Below are 20,769 nucleotides of genomic sequence, written 5' to 3' on the forward strand. Positions count from 1 at the left end.
CACAGGTGCAGTTTCCACATTGACGGCAAATGGGTTGCGAAACAACTCAAAATTCTTTTTTTGTTCTTCAAAGTCACCAAAGCGCCATGCGAACTCAGTGCGCAGTGCACTCAGTTTATCAGCAAAATGAGTATTTGGGAACAGTGTTGTGCCGACTTGGTTCAACATTACTTGGCAACAGGGAAAGTGGGGCAAGTTGCACTGGTGCATTTGTGTCTCCCATAAAAGTAGCTTCACTTGAAATCACTTTGTGATTTTGCACGGGTAAAAATGTCTGCTGAAGTGTCAGATTCTTCTTTAACTCTTCTGCTTTCTGTATCTTGTGCATTGCATTCAGGTCTTTCAGGTTATCCTGATGTTTTGTCTCATAGTGCCGTCTTAGATTAAATTCTGTAATTACAGCCACATTAGCACGAAAATGAGACACATGGGTTTACCAGCAATGTCAGTAAACATATACTCAACCTCCCATCGGTTTTTAAAGGCTCTATGTTCAGAATCACCTTTTCTCTTCGGCATCGTGTGGGCTAGCTTCGCAATAACTTGCAGCATCATAAGCTAGACTTGATTAATGCGTAAGTGTTGCAAGGCAGCTGAAGCGCTGCATTATGGGATCTGTAGTTTATTGTGTTACCAGCACTTCATATCCCCGGGCCATTAATAACAATAATACAGTATATAAAATGATCTCGCGGGCCGGATTTAATTACACGCCGGGCCGGATGTGGCCTGTGGGCCTTGAGTTTGACACATATGGACTAAATAGAACTTGAAAAGATATATTTTTTCGAATGTGATCGCGCAATTCAGATCGAGTTGGCGCAAGCACTACAGTACATCGAGCCCGCGTGCTATTGTGGTTTTGCCTGCGTGCCTCAATAAGTTACCCTCCCCTCGCTCTTACTTTTTTACCGTTCATCTAATGAATACACTGAGTATGGCTTTACCAAAACAATCATTGATTGCAAATAAAGTATCCATTATTCATAAAGCTTCAATTGGTGATCTGTCTTTTTGCGTTAAATGCATATTTTTTCATACGTCTCAAACCAAGGGTATGCGAAGGTAAAATGAATAAAAATGCGTGCGTACATACTCAGTGCATCCCGTCTCGGGAATCAAACCTCGGACGTCAGCGCTAGAGGCGAAGCCTCTACTATTGCGCCACGGCCTGTGGTTTATCTATTCGAGCGTAGCAATATAATTCGTTTTTTGTTCAGCACTCTTTGGAACTGTTGCTTTTTGTCTGCGCACTGCGTCAGTTCACGTGAGCCGCTGAATATGGTTTTATATGTCACTCGCTCGCTTCTAATTGTTTCGCTGCCTTCGTAATTATATAATGCATGTTTTCTTAAGCGCTTTTTGGAGCTCTTCCTGGTTTTCTACGTACTGCGTAATTACGGGGAGGCGTGATGATGTCACACGAAACTCCGCCCCCCACGGCTTTCGAGCTCAACTCCATTACAGTAAATGGAGAAAATAGCTTCTAGTTATGACCATTATGCGTAGAATTTCGAAATGAAACCTGCCCAACTTTTGTAAGGAAGCTGTAAGGAATGAGCCTGCCAAATTTCAGCCTTCTACCTACACGGCAAGTTGGAGAATTAGTGATGAGTCAGTGAGTGAGTCAGTCAGTCAGTCAGTCAGTGAGTGAGGGCTTTGCCTTTTATTAGTATAGATATATACAACACCAAATCAGAAAAAGCTGGCCCTGTACGGAAAATGCAAATAAAAAATGCAGTGATTCTTAAATTTAATTTGACTTTTATTTTATTCAACACACTATAAACCCAAAATATTCCATGTTTTGCCAGGTCAACTTCATTTCATTTGTTAATATACATCCATTCCTGTATTTCAGGCCTGTAGAACATTACAAAAAAAGATGGGATGGGGACATATTAGGGCCAGTAATGAGGTAAGAAAATAAATAATGATGTGATTTCAGCTGGTGATGTTAGCAAGTGATTGTAATAACGATTTGATACAAAAGCATTTTTCACGAAAAGCTGAGTCTCAGAGAAGCAAAGATGGGATTTGACAACAAATATGTTAGAAAATTATTGAAATACTTAAAAGCAATGTTCCTTAAAGAAAGATTGGAAGGGATTTGCATATTTCTCCCTCTACAGCGCAGTAATATCATTAAACAAGTCAAGGACTCTGGAGGAATTTCAGAGTACACCCATGACCTCCGATCTCTCAGAGAGCACTACATCAAGAGCCTTCACTTTTCAATTGATAGTATAACCACATGGGCAGGGGATTGTTTACTTTTGTCAAACACAACAATACGGAGTTGCATTCACAAATGCTACTTAAAACTTTAATATGCAACAAAGAAGCATTATATTAATCAAGTTTAGAAGCGGTGTCAACTTCTCTGGGCTCACAGGCATCTGGGGTGGACCATCACACAGAGGAAAAGTGTAGAGTGGTCAGACGGATCAGTATTCCAGAACTTTTTGGAAGAAATGGACACTGTGTGATCCTAACCAGAGACAAAAAGAACCATCCAAACTGTTATCAGCAACAAGTCCAAAAGCCAGGGTCAGTCATGGCATGGGGTTGTGTCAGTGTCAGGTTCTGTGATGGCATTAATGAAGAAAAGTACATTAAGATTTCAGAGTAACATATGCTGTTTCAAGACAAGGTTTTTTCCAGGGACATCCATGCATTTTTCAACAAAACAATAATAAAACACATTCTGCACACATTACAAAGGCATGGCTGAGGAAGAAGAGAGTACAGGTACTGGACTGGCCTGCCTGCAGTCCTGAACTGTCTCCAATAAAGAATGTATGGAGAATTTTGAAACAAAAAATGAGACAACAATCCCGTAGTGTTTCACACCTTAAAATGCCCCTTTGCAGGAAGAATGGGACAAAATAACCCATGAAACACTATCGCTTCCCTAGTGCCAAAACATTGTTTAAGTGTTGTAAGAAGAAATGGCGACATTACAAATAAGTACATGCTTTATCGTCACCACTTATTTGGAGGCCTAAAAACCAGGAATGTATGTATATTAACAAATCAATTGAAGTGGACCAGACAAGACATGAAATATCTTGGGTTCATACAGTCTGCAATGAAAAAACAAGTAAATTTAAAAATCAGTTCATTTTTTATTTGTTTTAAACTTGCATTTTCAATACTGTCCCAACATTTTCTGATTTGGAGTTGTAGATTACAAATATTTGTAAAATATAAGCTACACATTAATATGTGCAATCTACATATTAAATAATATTCTCTATTAAAGTAAATGATTTGATCATTTATGTTTTACATTTCACATTTCTAAAGGTTTTACATTTTCATAATGCCATACAAACTTACCACTATTGCATAGCCTGGGTGTTTCATTTAATGCGAAATAAAATGTTGAAAATGACTTGGAGAGTAAAAAAATAACTTCCTCACCCCCAGAGGTGTTTTAGGCATAATTAACATAAAAGAATATCTTAATACAAATTTACTTTAAGAGGTGTCATATGGCGGACACATAAGCTAAAAACCAACACTTACGTTTGTATAACAACCATCAAACTATATCCAAAAGTGCCAATTCCAACCATGAAATAAGCCAAAGGTAATCTGTATTTCAAGAAGCCAATTGTACGTTGATTGTTATAATAGCCATAGAAAAGCACTGAGTATTTAGCATACCCCTGTTCACAAAAAGAAAGTAAAATCAATATAGATAAATGTATTTGATTCAATGTTCAATGCATACAAAACAAGTGTAATACACTACACAAATCAACATTTAAATACAATAGAAAACTGTTTTCCACAATTTTTGCAATTAAAAGGTGCACAGAATATAAATTACCAATAAAAAATTATATATGCAACTTTAATGAAAGATAATGAAACTCTTTATCTTTAAACACAAAAAAATTATTTTTGTAGAAGGAGACTACCAAATTAAGCCTTCGAAATATTTAAATATTTAAAACCGTATATGCTAGTCATTAAAACAGACCAGTGTGCATTGTACCTGGTACCTTACTCTTATAATGTATTCATAGCTTGTATACCACAGTTGCTAACTTGCACAACCAAATCTACGTTACATATTTTTATCTTTGGCTGTTTTAACCTGCTATGGCGACTTTTAGACGATTTTTTCATGTTTATGCATTTCCAAATGCAAGTAACAGTAATGTTGTTTTTATACCAGCAATAGATGTAAATGTCTTCCACAAGATATACATGAATTTTACAACGTTAATCACCTTCCATAGGCTGTAATTAAGGTTCAAGACAGTAAAAGGTCTACATGGAAATACATTTTACGAATGGCCGAAAAATATAAAATATGACAATCTCTACCAAGGCACTTTAACAAGAGACAATTTCTTCAGTTTCCTAGGAGTCTCCTTGACTTGGTATTCCTTATGTTTAAAGCATTAATAAAGTGTATTTAACATGGAAAAAAGAAAGAACTTCTGTAAGAAATAGGTGGTGGGACTACAGAATGAATTTCCTTGTCAAATTCTTCACAGTGACCCTATAATTATAAAGAAACAACTGTGTAAGAGATTACATAATTTATCCACTAATTATTAGAAGCTTTTAGTCTGAATGGTTTCCTCTTGCCAATACTTTAAATGTAATAATTATCTGAAGACTCTAAATAGAATAATTATGTGAAATTTGAAAAACATGACCAAGAACAGATATACAGTATTAACTGTTAGTAAAGTAAAAAGCCTTCATATGTTTACATACTGTATGTATATAGAATGTTGCATTTCTATCTATGACATTCTGCATTTTTATGTTATGTTGTATGTAGTATCTTTTATGTTGAATGTAGTATTTTGTGTCTTTATAAATGTGTGCTGCTTTCTGGACTTGTAAAAGTTAGTGTGTTATATAAATTTAAATATCATTATTTAGAAGGAATAAGGACATAATAAAAACCTAAATACTACATAAGGAAATGTATAACAATTTTCTCAAAAGTAATCTCCACAGTTGTATTTGCATCTTGTAGACCTACTGACATTAAAGTCCCAAAGGGTAGAAAAATCCATTGCTGTGTCTTGCTCATCTCTTGGCACTGTTTTACGGGCAATACTTCCATAAGGCAAACCCATCAGAATCTGTAATAAAAATTCATTTTTTTTACTATACAGAGATTAACACTGAAATGTTCTGTTATTAGAATTACAACAGGTTTTTACATCCAAAAGTATATTTTACCTCTGGAATCACAACAAGTCCAAATGTTAAACCAAAAAGAACCAAGTTCATTCCATACATCCACCTGAGAAATATAAAGTAGGATGCAACCGAAGATCCAAAATGACCTAAAACAGAAATCACAACAATAAAATTATTCAAACCAAGCAAGGAAGAGGAGTTAAAGTCTCCTCCGGAAGGGTTAAAGTTCCTTCTGAAACAAGGACAAGGGGCTAAAGTCCTATCTGACGGAGTTGGCGTTTCTGAAATGGTAAAAGTCCATGGTTGCTTTGACTCCTGGGGGGGTCATAGGTTGACACTAGGCTTATAAGTAGGAAGAAAAAAAAGGATAAAGAGGCTGTGGGCAGAGAAAGTGAAACATGATTTTCAAGACCCCATGCTAGTACTAGAGGGATTATGTGTGATTTTTTTTTTTTTTTACAAATCAAAAATGTAGACAATAACAACTTCATACATCAAAACAACCATATCAATACTATACTGATCAGTCAGGACAAAATGATATGTAAAGCTTTCAACCACCCATTTTCTGCTGAACAGTAATGGCCCACTACTCTTGAAACGCTATATTTGAAAAGATGGAACACATATTGTTTTAATCTCAGTGCCACAATTACCAATATATACTGTATTAACAAAAATCATTTTACAAGTTATTCTAGTAAAAATTATTTTGGAGATATGCTTACTTTCAACCTCTTTTATTTTCATTTCCCAAGGGATGCAAGCAGTTTTAAAATTTTCAAAATCTCTTTTAAACTTGATCCATTTCTTTAAAATACATCAGAAAACAAAAATAGATTAAAATCTAGGAACAACTAACATCTTTAAATGAATATATAAAGTAATGTAACAGTCTTTTAAAATGTACCTTTGTCATCATTACTTTGTAAGCATAAAATTTTCTTCCTTTACCTTTACCCAAAGCCCCTTCAAACTTTTCCACAAATGCCTGGGCTTCTCTAAAATAAAAGTTAATATGGAAAGAAAAAAATATGTATATATTAGAGATATAAAATAAGAATTCTGCATGCTGAAGGAAATTTCAACTCTAATTTCTTGTTTCACCCAAAGAACAAAGCAAAAATCCAAAATAAAAACAACAAAACTACTATATTTTAATATAACTGTCATTATTAAAGGTTATGAACTGGTTTTCAAGTTCAGTCCTAGGGGACCCCATAGTTTTTATTTCTTCCAATTACACAGTCATCATTCTTATTCTCTTTTATTGTTTAGCTTTCTGGCGTTGAAATATTCCTAAGAAATTCATAATTATTTAATTATTTGTCCTGACTTTAAATACTTTCATTTCTTTTGTCATTTTTTTTTAATGTATTCTTTTCTATAGAGTTTGCTCCTTAACTGTACCCATGTAACAGTGATTAGCAATAAACAGTGCAAGCGCAGGACCAAACAAAAGGGAACCAAATCCTACAAATGAGCAGAAGTTAATATGACACTGAAATAATTGCTTGCCTTGAACGTTCAGTGTTGTCAGCATTTGGATATGATTAACGGAAAAACTCTACAGAAAATGGTGAATTAAAATGAAAACGGCAAAGAAAATGTATTTCTTAAAAAATACAAATATTTCAGAACTTCTTATAAGAAGAGAATTAAAAAGGACAACCAATTAAACAAAATGTTTTGACATCTCAAAAATATTCCTCAACTCAACATGGATATAATGTAATTGACTAAGTTAGTAGACCATGAGTGCTTGATTTTCCATAAACCTTCTCTTAGGCTTTCCTCTTTTTCTCTTGCATGGCAGCTCTATCCTTAGCATCCTTCTCCCAGTATACTCAGCATCTCTCCTCTGCACATGACCAAACCAATGCAATTTCGCCTCTCTGACTTTGTCCCCCAACCCTCCACACCCAATGCAAATCTTAGCATCTTTAACTCTGCCACCTCCAGCTCCGTCTTTTGCTTTCTGGTCAGTTCCACCACCTTGTGGTATAGCGGGTCCACAGCTCACGTCAAGAGGCCAGTTTTAACTAAATAATCACCGCACTTGCAGCTTAGCGAGGGAGTGTGGTGACGTGTGGCTGAAATGGTTCCTGGGGTGATTTGCGGTGTGGGCGTTTCTCACCTAAGTGCACAGGTGAGAAGCGGTCCGCATCCGTAATTGTTCCCAGCTGCTGCTGATTGCCACAGCTGCCACGTCCTCTTCATAAATAGAAGTGCGAGGCAGCTAAGGGGAAAAAGAAAGAAGGAAGGAAAGAAAAGAAATGGAGGTTGCAGGAAGCAATGAAGAGAGAGAGAGCGCGTTGGTGTGGGTGGGCGAGCAAGCGAGCAAAGGCTCGCAGGCAGGCAGCTGGACAGTGAGCCCTAGCAGGGGTGTTTAGCCAACACCTAGGTCAGTGGGAAGGGTCGTTTCCTCTGAGAATTTTAGGAAGGAACGGGAGTGACCAGCAGTAGGACGGCTGGCCGCGTAAGGCCGAGAAGGCAGCGGGAGTCGGGAGGCTTGGCCAGTGAATTCCCTGAGGTGAGTGTCCTGGTCGTCAAGGTAACCATGTCTCAGTCTGGAGTGTGTGCGACCGAAGCCAGGGATTGGGAGGCCTCCAGACCAGAGGAGTGGAAAGAAGGTCAGCTGCAGAAGGGCGACTCTCCTGTTGCAGGGCCCAGATGGGAGACGAAGGAGAGCTGCCAGGTAAAAAGTCACCGGGCTTTGTGTTTTCAAAGGATTGCTTCCAGCATTGTTTTAACCTTGTTGTTTTTAAAGGACTGTTTTCTATTGGAATTTAACTTCCACTTCACAACTGCTTTTATAGATTATTTATTTAAAGAAGATGATTTGAATCACTGCACTATTTATTTGAACACTTTCTTTTTGTTGTTGTTTTTAAATAAAAGCACTTTGCACTTTTACACCATCCCCTTGCTCCATTTGTTGTGCCTCACAGCTGAGCTCATCGGTGACATTACCGACGGTGTTGGGTTCAAGGGCTCCCAGACAGACGATGGGAGCATACAGCGAACCCGCATTGTCACACAGCTCCAACCCATATAACATAGCTGGTCTCACTACCATCCTGTAGACTTTCCCTGTCACTCTTGCTGATATCAGTCTGTCTAAATAAACTATTTTTAATATCCATTCAAGCCTTTGACTTCATTGTCTCACTTGTAACTGACTTATATTTTTAAAAACAGACAGATTTGCAATCTAGAAAATATGGGATCAATCAATTTTGACAGATTACTCAGTTGAGCGAAATATTCACATAAAAAATGCATAAATACATACATCATTTCTTAAACCAGCTTAATCCAGTTCAGGGTTGCAGCGGGGCCAGAACCTCCCAATCGTATTTGGTGCAAAGTGAGAAACAACCCTGGACAGGGAGCCAGTCTACTGCAGTCAAATAAAATATTTTACATTTAATGATAAATGACATCAATCTGTTTTTTATTAAGGTTTTTTGCCAGTTCATGAACCCACATTTCTGCTATTGTCAGGTAATAAGGGCATCACTACATCAAGTTTACAGTGCATTTAATCTACTTTCTGAGATGAACAGAAGAGCAGAGTAATGAATCAATTTCAATTAGCCACTACATACTGATTTACATCTACAATATACTACTTATTGAGAATCAACATTCCACCCCTATATGGGGTAAACCAAACTTAGGTCATCATATATACTAAATATTATTTCAGATTCAAAGATAAAAAATAGGCAGTTTAATGTGAAGCTATGCACACTGATAAAATAATATTTTAAGTTTAAAACATTACCTCAGAGCATGCAGTCTTCTTTTCATACGCCAAGGTTTGTTCCTCATGTTTGAAATAAGCTTTTTCTTTTCTTCAACTTCTTCCATGAGCTTTGCCATTTCACCCTCTGATAATGATTCTTCATCTGAAGAGTTGGAGTCAGAGGCAGAAGAGCTGCAATAAAAGTAACATTAATAATTATGATAAAAATTATGATAGAAACATTTGCAGGGCTTGTTTTTTGAGCTTTGGAATTCATTTTTCTTCATCTTTCCCGTGTGTTAAATTATTCAATTAAACATTTTTTCCATTTGAACAAAATTCAGCTTGAGCTAGTCTTGTAACAAGGGAAATCACACAAGACTGATCATAGAGGCGACATGTAGGATAACTCCTAAAAGAACAAAAAGTCGATAAGGGTCTAGTAAGACTTCAAGGGAGCCAGACAGCAAATTAAAAATAGATTTTCAGTAAAGTCTAAGTCAAAGGCAAAATACATCGTCAAGGTGTCTAGTTGTATTCTTCACAGGTTTGGTGTATAACTATAACAAAACCATAACAGAAATTCCAAAATGGGAACCGAATCTTTTACATTTTTCAAAACTAACCTTTTTATCTTTAAATTATTTTATTTATATCAGTGTTTCATTGCCATGCATATGAAGTACAGATTTCTAAAATATATATTATAATACGTATTCACCTCACAGTGAACAAGGAAACAAAAATTTAATCTGAGGTAATCATAGATACTGAGGTACTGAAATATCTAAAAGGCTAGCAAATGGTTTGCTTGCATAATTGAAGAGAAATTCCTGACAAGGTAAAAAAATTGGATTGATCTGGTGAATTAATTTTTCTTTTCCAATATTAAGTAAACTAGGAAATTCTTTTCCTACTGTTTTACAGTAGGGTTGGGATTTTCAGTGATATTGTAAGTGTTCATTAAAAATTCTTCATTAAGCAGGAATTTCTTATTAAGCATTAACTGCAAATAAAGCTGTTAGCGGATTGAGGATTATTATGATTTCTAGACAGTCTGATAAATAAGTAAATATTTTATTCCAGTATTGTCTAAGCAAGGGACATTCCTAGATTATGTGAGCTACGGAAGCAAATGATGATTTGGATCAGTGATTGAGAAATGTCATCCCAAAGCATGGTTTAACACACAGTTAAAATCGCTGTTTAGACCTCACTCGCGTTGTCAATCTTAAATAGTCACCCATGTGATTATGGATACATTTGACATCCATTAATTTTTCTAAACATTTTCTGGTAAATGTAACAATTATCTTTCTATCTTTGAAAGAAATTTATCACATGAGGAACATCTTTCCCTTTATGACAGAAGCAAATATCGGTCAAAAATCCTTTATAAAAGACAGCACCCATAACAAAGAAACACCATTAGCACATTATGCAAATAGCCTCAAAACCATAAACAGAAACACTTTTTATCTGCTTACTGTAAAATATTTGTTTCTCTCAAAACAAAAAAGACAACAAAACAATTGGTAGGTAAACCTTGGACACGATATATCTATTCTATGCAATTTTTGTTATGTATTTGTTCACCAGAAAGACAAATATTTTGATATTTAGGTAATAGCTAAGCAATTTTTAGATCATCAAATCTATTTATACGCAAAACATTCTATAATTTCACAGAATTTTTAATCAAGCAGGAAGATTTGCACCTATAAGCATTTTTTGATAAAAAATTATTTATACACACACAGATTATATAACCTGTAATTCCATAGAATATTTAATTTTGTAACTGCTTATCAATATATTTTTCCCCCAGGAAAAGGAAGACAAGGTATACGTATAGATTTCCCGCAAACAAAACCAGCATTAGCCCCAAAACAAAAAAAATTTAAATATGAATTGGTACATTGCCTTTAACAGGGAATATTACAAAAGATGAAGAAGCCCTACCTGCTGTCATTCTTTTTTTTCTTTTTTTTCTCTCCACCATCATCTTTATTTTTATTCTTTCCTTTTCCATTTTTGTCTGACTGCTTTGCTTTAGTGTTTTGTTCCTCCTTCTCTGCTTTGTTGTTGCCTTTTTTATTGGCTTTTTTCTTCGGCTGATCATCTTCACTGTCCTCCTCACTGTCTTCATATTTGGCTACCTTTTTTCTGTTAGCTCTTCTTTGTCTTGGAGCTTTCTCTTCTTCTTCCTCTTCGTCTTCATCTTCGTCTTCCTCACTGTCCATATTTTTACCTCTTCTGCCATTTCTCACTCGTGTTGCTGCGCGGCTATTATTCCTGTTGTTCCTCCCGCTGGCAGATTTATCAGCTTGTCTTCTTTTTCCAGATTTTGGTCCATCATCTGTATATAATCAATGATAAAGAAATGTAATGTCATATCTGTTCATCTTGAACCACCATACGTTTTCCAAGCAAAAGACACAAAATAGTAACTGAATCGAGGAAGGACAAAGCAAAAGTGAACACCTTGAAAATATTATATATGCGTGGCAATAAACACAATAGTTTTTTTATTAATGTAATAAATCACTGAAAATGATGCTATTTGGGAAACAGTGGGTTCCTGTTAGAGTAGACCGTGAAAACGGGCTGTGGAATGGAGTGGTAATCAGTACGAACGTGTTTCACACTGAAGTGGTTCCGTCAGGGTTGCATTAAAGGAGTGCAACTTGTACAACGAACTGAAAGTGGTGTGCTCTCATTGTTGCTCCACATTACATATTCCACAGATAGAAGACATCAGGGCTAAGATCCAGATTACATCACCATTGAGGGCCGGTGGAGTTCAGTTCCTGATCTGGTTAACGTAGCTCATCTTCTGGTGAAGGCGAAGTTCGCATACACTTTGGGATTTGTTACTTTTGTCATTTTTGTTGCTGTGGCCTGCTTGTGGGGCCCGTAACATATGCATAACCCTTAATTGGACACTAAGTCTTTGTACTATGGTATTAATATTTAATGTAACATTAGCAAATTACTCTCTCTAAGGAGCTATCAGACAGATGGAGATAAAAGCTAGAGTGTTATGATGTTTTCACTTATCAGGAGAGCTGCATTAATGTGCATGTGCTGAGAACAAATATGTGGAAAATGAGTATCTATACAATTACATTTACAATTTACTGATAATATACATTAAAAACTATTAATCTGGAATATTTTCCAGACATGCAGTAGCAGTGAAACTACTATAAAATTTGATTTAATTATCATGTGGGTTCACACAAATATCTAGCCTAATGTATATGAACAGAGTTGGAAAAATGACTCAGAAATAATACTTGAGTAAAAGCAGAAGTACTTCACCAAATTTTTATTTTCATTGAAGTATTATTTCAGTTTAAAAATGCTTTAGTAGAAGTAACAAAAAGTATCTGCTTTCAAAAGTACTCAAGAACAAAAAATAAAAGTACATTTTACAGTAATGAGAACATGCAAGGATTTGTCTAGAGAACACAATACATTTTTTTTACTTAATTTAATTTTTAAACAATTCTCACAAATATTTAACTATAGAAATTCAATACAGAATAAACAGTCATGCAGGTGCAATCCTCCCTTTGATCAGTGCATAACTGCAGTTAGTGTCACAGTGATGACCTGAGGTGTTGTACTGGTTAGTGTGGCAGCAGTAAATAAGGCAACCCTACTCCAGAGAGAAGAAGACTAAAATTAAATATAAAAATAAGAATAAAAAATTAAGGAACAGGTCAAAACCTTATCACTTGAATAGATATACAATATAAAAAACTGAGTGAAAATCAGCACAGATTGGGTTTATTATACTTTACTGAAGTAAAGAATTTAGATTATATAAGGACAGTTACTACAATAAGTAATATTAAATAATATTAAATTTTAGAATTGCACATATCTTTTACAAGAATTCCCTGAAGAAAGCTGTGTTTTTCTTTTTTCAGTTTGGCTCAATTTTATATTTAAATTACCCTTTGCAGCGCTCATTTAAACTAAGTCAAAAACCACAAATAAACTTAACGAATTTTACTAAATCTTCAGCATAACCATATGTATACTAGTTGTCTAAATATCAGTTGTTTAAAATATATTCTTATTCTAATGAGCAGCAACTGACAAATTCAACAGAATTTCAGTTTCCTACTATAGAAAAATGATTTTGATCTTACTCTAGTAGTTTATTTTGCCTTTAAAGTAGAATGATGTAAACTTCATCTTAAAATCGATGTTTAATTTACTAGAATTTCTCAAACCTAATCGTAACTAAAGTAGCATGGTAAATGCATTGTATTCTAAATGTTCCCTGACCCAATTGTTAATTGCTACGTGTTTCTTAAATGGGCTTCCTCTTACACTGATAGGAGCACTCAGGCAGTGATCGCCACACAGAATATATTACTTTCATGATATTACAGCTCTCTTAACATTTTAGAATACTAAGATGACGCTAGATTGATGCTACTAGTGTATATGTTAGCTCGTATTTACCCTGTGATGAGCTGGTGCCTGATCCAGGGATTGTTCCTGAGGGAAATGAGGCTTAAGCCTAGGGTATTCAAATATAAAGCCGACTGTGTGACTGCATGCCTATGTAATAGAAAGCCAACTGTGTGACAGTGTGACTGAGTCTGTGTGCGTGTCTGAACAAAGAAGCGGAAACTTGAGTTTTGAGATTTGACAGACACTGTCTTGTCCAGTGAGATGAGAGGCTAAATTGGCCAGTTAAAATCCTGTGTATATCGGCTTGGCGTGACAACAGTAAGCAGTTACATTGGTAGGCATAAAACCCTGAAGCATCGCTTTTACCGTGTTGGGACGTTCTTCTCGTGCATTGGCCAATTTAGTGCAGGAGGTTGTAAAGACTTGTTGTGCTTGGGCTGATTTAGTGCAGGCGGCTGCAAGGAGTTGCACAGAATAGAACAAGCCAGGAATTACACTTGTAGAGAAGTATTTAGAATTCTAGACATTGAACTAATTACAGTTAAAAGGCTATTTTGGAGGAAGTATTGCTAAGGATTTTTCCATATCTGGGGTATGAAATAAATGTCAGAGGGGACATTTTTGTACACTATGTCATTCCATTTCTCTCTTAGGAAAAGAAACATGTCAATATTACATTTAAAACCCAGCAGATGAACAAGCAATAGGCACCCATTGTTGGCACTGGGGATGAGAAGTTAAAAGGCTGTTTGCAGATTGTAGGTATTTGCTGTATTGCAAAGGAATCACCACTTTGAAGGTTTTGGCTGGTTCAGATTACAAACAATACAAACTTGTGTAATAAGTGGAGACCAGAGGCGGAAAGGTTTGGGGCAGCCACCCGTTTATTACGGTTTCCCGGCTGCAAAAGTCTTTGAGGCATTGCAATAGTTGTTTACACAACAGAGTCCAAAACAGAACTGCCTGCCTAAGCAAAGGCAGTGAGCTTTATAGCACAGAGGGCGGAAATGATGTCGTCCTCTGGGCGGAACTGGAAGTGACATCATCCTTGGGGCGGAACCGAAGTGACCTCATTCTTGGGGCGGAACCGGAAGTGATGTGTCCTTCCTGGAAATGGCGGTCCTGGTGGGATTTCCGGGTAAGACCTGCAGAGAACTCAGAAAGAGCGTCAGTGCACCCGCCCCTGGGCAGATGTATAAACAGTATTTCCTAAGCCCTTCAGCTGCTTCCCATGCACACGTGTGTGACAAGACTCCCCTCAGCCCAGACCCGTGGGTGGGCGACCTGCACCGAGAGGTCGTGGGCCGGGAGAGGGCATCGGCGTTGGCATGAAGAGACCCCTGTCGATGAGCGGCGTATACTTGTACTGCTGCAGGTCAAGAAACCACCTCGTGACCCGTGGATTCGACTCCTGTGAAGGGCCATCCACTTCAGAGGTGCATGATCCGTCACCAGAGTGAACACGCGACCCAAGAGGTAGTACCGCAGCTGAGTTACTGCCCATTTGATCGCCAGAGCCTCTTTCTCCACCGCGCGTACCTGGTCTCCCTGTCCAACAGTTTCCGGCTCAGGTACATAACGGGGTGTTCAACACCGTCGACGCTTTGGCTCAACACGGCACCCAAGCCTGTGTCCGAAGCGTCCGTCTGGAGGATAAAAGGGAGAGAGAAGTTAGGGGAGATCAAGATAGGTGCTGAAGTCAGAGCCCTTTTTAAGTCACTGAATGCAGCCCCCGCTTTATCAGACCATACCACCGTATTAGGAGCTCTTTTCTTTGTCAAGTCGGTCAAGGCGCGCTCTCGGAGAAGCGAGGCACAAACCGGCGGTAGTACCCGGCCAAACCGAGAAAGGATTGGACTTGCCGCTTGGTTTGGGGACGGGGCCAGGCCCTTATGGCTTGCAACTTGGAACACTGTGGCCTCACAGTACCCGGCCCACTAGGTAGCCCAAATATTTGGCTTCCCTCAATCCAAAGAAACATTTCTTGGGGTTGATTCGAGCCCGCCTCTCCCAGTGTCCGTAATACTGCTGTGACCTGCTGTATGTGTTCCTTCCAGGTGCTGGAATAGATGACGCGTCATCCAGATAGGCAGCACAGAGCGAGTTATGGGGCGGAGCACTTTGTCCACCAGGCGCTGAAAAGTCGCAGGCCCGTGTAACCCGAATGGAAGGACACGATACTGCCAGTGTCCGCTAGGAGTGCTAAGCGCGTTTTTCCTTCGGACTCCGTTAAAGGAACCTGCCAGTACCCCTTTGTCATGTCAAGTGTAGTCAAGAATTTGGCTGGTCCCAGTCTCGAGGAGGTCATCCACGCGAGGCATGGGATAAGCATCAATCTGGAAACTTGGTTAAGCCGGCGGAAGTCATTGCAAAACCTCCAACTGCCGTCAGGCTTAGCAATCAAGGCGATGGGACTGGACCAGGGACTACTACTTTCCTCGATTACTCCTAGTGCCAGCATTCGCTTGATTTCCAGTTCCACTTCTACTTTCTTTGCCTCCGGAGTCTGTAGGGTCGCTCACGGACGATCACCCCCGGGTCAGTCAATATGTCATGCGCAATCAGAGAGGTCCGACCGGGTTTTCACTTACCACCTCTGGGACAGAGCGGATAGCTGCTTGAGCTCTTGTTTCTGCCTGGGGATAGCTGCTCGCGAAATTAAGGGAACTTACTTCCGCGAAGAGAGCAGGGCTGTCGGAGGAGGGATCGGGACCCTCTCCTTCCACGGTTTCAGCAGGTTTACATGATATATTCGCTCAGCTGGTGGCGATTGGGCTGTTTCACCAAATAGTCAACCAATCCCTTCCTTTCCTTAATTTCGTAGGGGCCTAGCCAATGGGCGAGCAGTTTAGAGTGAGAAGTTGGTACCAATACCATGACGCGATCCCCGGTTGGAACTCCGGAGAGTCGTGCCACGGTCATAAAGGCGGGCCTGTGCTGATTGCGCCTCTTCTATATGACTTTTTAGAATCGGTCTTATTGCATCAAATCTACGCGCAATTGGGCGATATATTCCAAAATATTAGTGGAGGGCTGTGCCTCCCCTTCCCAGCCCTCTTTTAAAATATCCAATAAACCCGGGGTTGTCTTCCGTACAGTAATTCAAATGGAGAGAACCCGTAGAGGCTGAGGAACTTCCGATATGCAAAGAGGACAAGGGGGAGGAGTTGGTCCCAATCCCTCCCATCCTTGCTGACTACCTTACGTAGCATTTGCTTGAGAGTTTGATTAAATCTCTCCACTAGGCCATCGGTTTGAGGATGATACACGAGGTCTTTAAATGCTTTATTTTCAGTAACTTGGCAGTCTCCTTGAGCGTTTCCGAGGTAAAAGGCGTTCCTTGGTCCGTCAGGACTTCTCTAGGAATGCCTACTCGAAAAGACTCCTACTAGTTCCGTGCAATATTTTTGTGGTAGCCGCGCAACGGAACGGCTTCAGGGAATCGGGTAGCATAATCCACGAGGGCGAGTATATATTTATATCCTCGGGCTGAGGGTTCTAGGGTCCCTACTATGTCAACCCCAATCCTATCAAAGGGAACGTCAATAAGGGGAAGGGGAACCAGAGGAGCACGGTCCTCCTAGGAATTTGCCGCAGTTGACATTCCGGACAGGAAACGCAAAAGCGGCGAACCTCCTCATTAATCCCCGGCCAGAAAAAACGGAGCTTAATTCGCTCTAATGTTTTATCGGGCGAGATGGCCTCCAAGAAGGTGGGAGTGTGCTAACTTCGCAAACCTGCCGCCGGTAGGTCAGCGGGATTAGCAACAACTTCGGACCTTCCCCTCATGTTCAGCGACCCGATACAACAATCATTATCAACGACAAAGTGAGGTCCCTGTGGCATGGGCAAATCGTGCGTTGGCGTTAACGAGAACCACTGCATTCTTTATGTGTTTCAGAGAGTCGTCATTCCACTGTTCTCTCTTGAAAGAAGCAGGCGTCGCTCTAAACTGAAAGTGCAACTCAGAGAGCGGGTCGGTCTGACCTCAAGGGGCGGAGATTCCTCCCTCGCTGCGGGCGCTAGTGGATGGCGTAGTAGCCAGCGACGGTCCGGGAGTGTCTTCGTCACTCTCTTGGCCTACCGCCCCACTCCCTGTCGGCTGATTACGGTGTGGAAGCAACTTGAGATGAATCGTTGTCATCTATAACGAGGCCATAAGTTTTGGGAATGCTTTCTAAACTACGCCGTTACTATCAGACCAGTCTCGCCGAGGATTACGGAAACGGAGGATCGGATGCACCGCCACGGTAAGCTGTCGAAGGGTTCCTCCGAGACATACGTAACACCGGGCGGTATTGTATGCGGATATCTCCGTGTATACATTTTAGACTGGTCTTCTTTTAATCCACTGTTGCGGCAGAATAAAGCGGCGAGCAACGACAGACCGTTACTGCGGGAATCGAACAGCGCTGTTATCTTATGTCCATTAATAAGAAGCTCCCCGTATGTTTATCCGCCAGGGGATTGCTAAGGGCACACAAACAACCCGCCATTGTCCCCTACGGTCCGCCTTGTTCCCGACAGGTCGCAAGCCAGACGGCCCGGCGACTTCGGAACAAGCTCTGGAATGCGTGGAAGGGACTGCTTTAGTGGGTCATAGCTCCCGGGTAGTCCACAGAGCGGCTGTTCTGCCCTCCCAGGTTTCACAGCCGGCCTCTGGGTTTGCAAGAGCTGCAGCAGCTCGTCCATAGAATGGAATTAGCCCCAGGCGGCTGGGCAAATTCCTGGGGTAGTTTTTCAGCAGCAGAAAACAGGCCACTTGCTGCACTATTTGTAAGGGGTTAACTCGAATGGCGTAGCCACTCACCCACCTGTTGCCAGAGAGCCATAGCCTGCTCTGACAGCCCTTTGCTTGGGTTAAACTCCCAGTTTATGATTTCCTTCACCTGCCGGCCTGGGGACAACCCATCGTTAACTGGGACCTTGGTCCCGATGGGCAGCTCGGCTTTCCTGCCAAGGAGAGCATACTGAGCCACTCGTGTGTGTTCCCCAGAAGCCAGCCCACGCCTGTGGGTCCCCTCTACGTTCTCCACGAGATGGGTGGTCCCCACCGAGTTATGCTCATGGAGCAGAGCCTGCACCGCGTCCTTCCTGACCCTCTGGCGCACTCCCCGCCCTGAAACTTCGGCCCGGTACTCACCCACCTGGTTCCGTGATAGTTCGTGTCCCGGGTTCATCGGGGACACCATCCTGCCGACTACGCCACTGTAATAAGTGGAGACCAGAGGCGCGAAAGGTTTGGGGCAGCCACCCGTTTATTACGGTTTCCCGGCTGCAAAAGTCTTTGAGGCATTGCAATAGTTGTTTACACAACAGAGTCCAAAACAGACCTGCCTGCCTAAGCAAGGCAGTGAGCTTTATAGCACAGAGGGCGGAAATGATGTCGTCCTCTGGGCGGAACTGGAAGTGACATCATCCTTGGGGCGGAACCGGAAGTGACCTCATTCTTGGGGCCGGAACCGGAAGTGATGTGTCCTTCCTGGAAATGGCGGTTCCTGGTGGGATTTCCGGGTAAGACCTGCAGAGAACTCAGAAAGAGCGTCAGTGCACCCGCCCCTGGGCAGATGTATAAACAGTATTTCCTAAGCCCTTCAGCTGCTTCCCATGCACACGTGTGTGACACTTGTGATAACAGAACTGCTCCTTCCTTGGAGGATTTCTGTATTTACCTGACTTGGCAATTAACATGTTTGACAATATTGGTTTCTAAACAGCAGATCTGTACTCATTAATGGTTGGTAACAATACATTTTGTTAACTTGTGTTTCCATTATTTGTTAAACCCAGGAAATTTAGATGTGCCATTGTTTAATCTGGTTGTTTAGAACTGATAATTGCAGGGACTGAAGGAGATTTAATCTCTGGCCAGGAGAAGGCAGGGGGGACAGTCCACTGAGAACACAGCCAAGACACTCGGACAGAGCACAGGGGTTCGCAGGCTGACAAGGGTACGTGGCTGGCACGACGTGAGGCACAAGGACGGCAATACTTCCAGGGAGGAAGAGACAGCTCTACAAGGAGACGCCGGTTGTGGGTCCAGCGAGAGAGGGAAGCCGCATGAAAGGACCGAGCAAAGCTGGCAGACAAGAAATAAGGCATGCCTAATTCACAGCAATGCAAGGAGCCCAGGGTGGAAAAAAAGGAACAACGAAGAGACGCCGACAGGGATTCCACGATTGTGACAAAACTTCTCTTGGGAAACGAGTGTCCGGTGAACAGAGTGCATTCGTGGACAGTTGAACAATTAAGTGTTGGGGTAACACTGAGAATAAACTGGACTTTGCACCACTACAGGTTGTATCATCCAATTCTGTTTTTAATGGACTTTTAGAGTGTGGACTGTGTGCTTTCCTTTCTAAAAAAGAAATTTTCTTCATGATACTGTTAGATTTGGTTTATGTTCATTTATCTTTTTAATGTACTTTATATTATATTGTGTAATAGAAGTTACTGTTGCTTTTCCTGAAATTACTGTTGTGTCTTTCTTTCATTGTGTGTTTACTCACCGCCCAATTTAAAGAAACCTGTGTGCTATTATTGGTAAATTTCAGGAGTTCCCAGTCTCTTGATAAAACTGGGTGGCGTAGTCGGATATTTAAATGGTGTCTAAGTTAGATTACCAGTTAAGTGTGACCAGACACCTATTATAGAAAGAATTGGGATAAATATAATTGAAGGCAGGACCCGACATAGAATAAGGATTATAGAAGTTTACCCATAAATGCGTGTTTGTTGTGATGAACCCAACCTCACATTTTTATGGAAATGAAGGAATTCAGATAGTTGCATGACAGGGATAGCAATAAGAAAATTAAAAGTGGTAGAAGAGCAGTTAAGGAAAGTAGCAGGCTCAGTAGAACAGTATTCTGGAAAAGTACTGTGTAAATGTTGAAAGGCTGAAATGACAAAATTCTAGATCAAATACATATGGGAGACAATAAATTGCAAGAAGGCTAAACAGGGGATTTATGGAACAGAATATACAAAGAGCACAGATTATTGAAAGATAAGAAATGCAAAGCATGGTGTAAATACTCATTTCTGGAAGGAACATTTTTATGAAGACCTACTATCACATACTCATAGACTGACAGAGCAATTACAGAAATTACCAACCTTAGTGAGACACAAGAAGAGTGGCCATATATAGATTGAGATATGGTGATTGCCAGAAATTTGAAAGTAAGAAAGTTGCTACAGGAACTGGTAGAATCGGAAAAGCTCCATTTCATTGTAATACCATTTGAAGGGTATCTGCAGGCTTATTTGAAAGAGGGTATAAACTTTGACTTTGAGAATTACAGGAAAGGTGTTAAGAGATCCTGGAGCTGAGCTCAGTATAATTTTGAGGCAGGTGAACTGGTACCCCTGGACAGGGGCAGGGAGACCTACATTACCCAGAA

At 40.2% G+C, this 20,769-nt stretch overlaps 1 protein-coding gene across 1 annotated transcript in view; it reads right to left on the reverse strand.

The window, feature by feature from the left end:
- Nucleotides 1–20,769, reverse strand: part of LOC120528712 (transmembrane channel-like protein 2-A) — a 114,109-nt gene that overhangs the window by 69,816 nt on the left and 23,524 nt on the right. Inside the window, exons 4-10 of the mRNA XM_039752868.1 lie at nt 10,892–11,288; nt 8,969–9,121; nt 6,089–6,179; nt 5,907–5,988; nt 5,218–5,324; nt 5,019–5,117; nt 3,532–3,674 (exon numbers count right to left, since the gene is read on the reverse strand). Coding sequence (XP_039608802.1) covers nt 3,532–3,674; nt 5,019–5,117; nt 5,218–5,324; nt 5,907–5,988; nt 6,089–6,179; nt 8,969–9,121; nt 10,892–11,288 — 1,072 coding nt within the window. The remainder of the gene's footprint in view (nt 1–3,531; nt 3,675–5,018; nt 5,118–5,217; nt 5,325–5,906; nt 5,989–6,088; nt 6,180–8,968; nt 9,122–10,891; nt 11,289–20,769) is intronic.

This window comes from Polypterus senegalus, chromosome 4, assembly GCF_016835505.1.
Source record: "Polypterus senegalus isolate Bchr_013 chromosome 4, ASM1683550v1, whole genome shotgun sequence".
NCBI classification, from domain to species: domain Eukaryota; kingdom Metazoa; phylum Chordata; class Cladistia; order Polypteriformes; family Polypteridae; genus Polypterus; species Polypterus senegalus.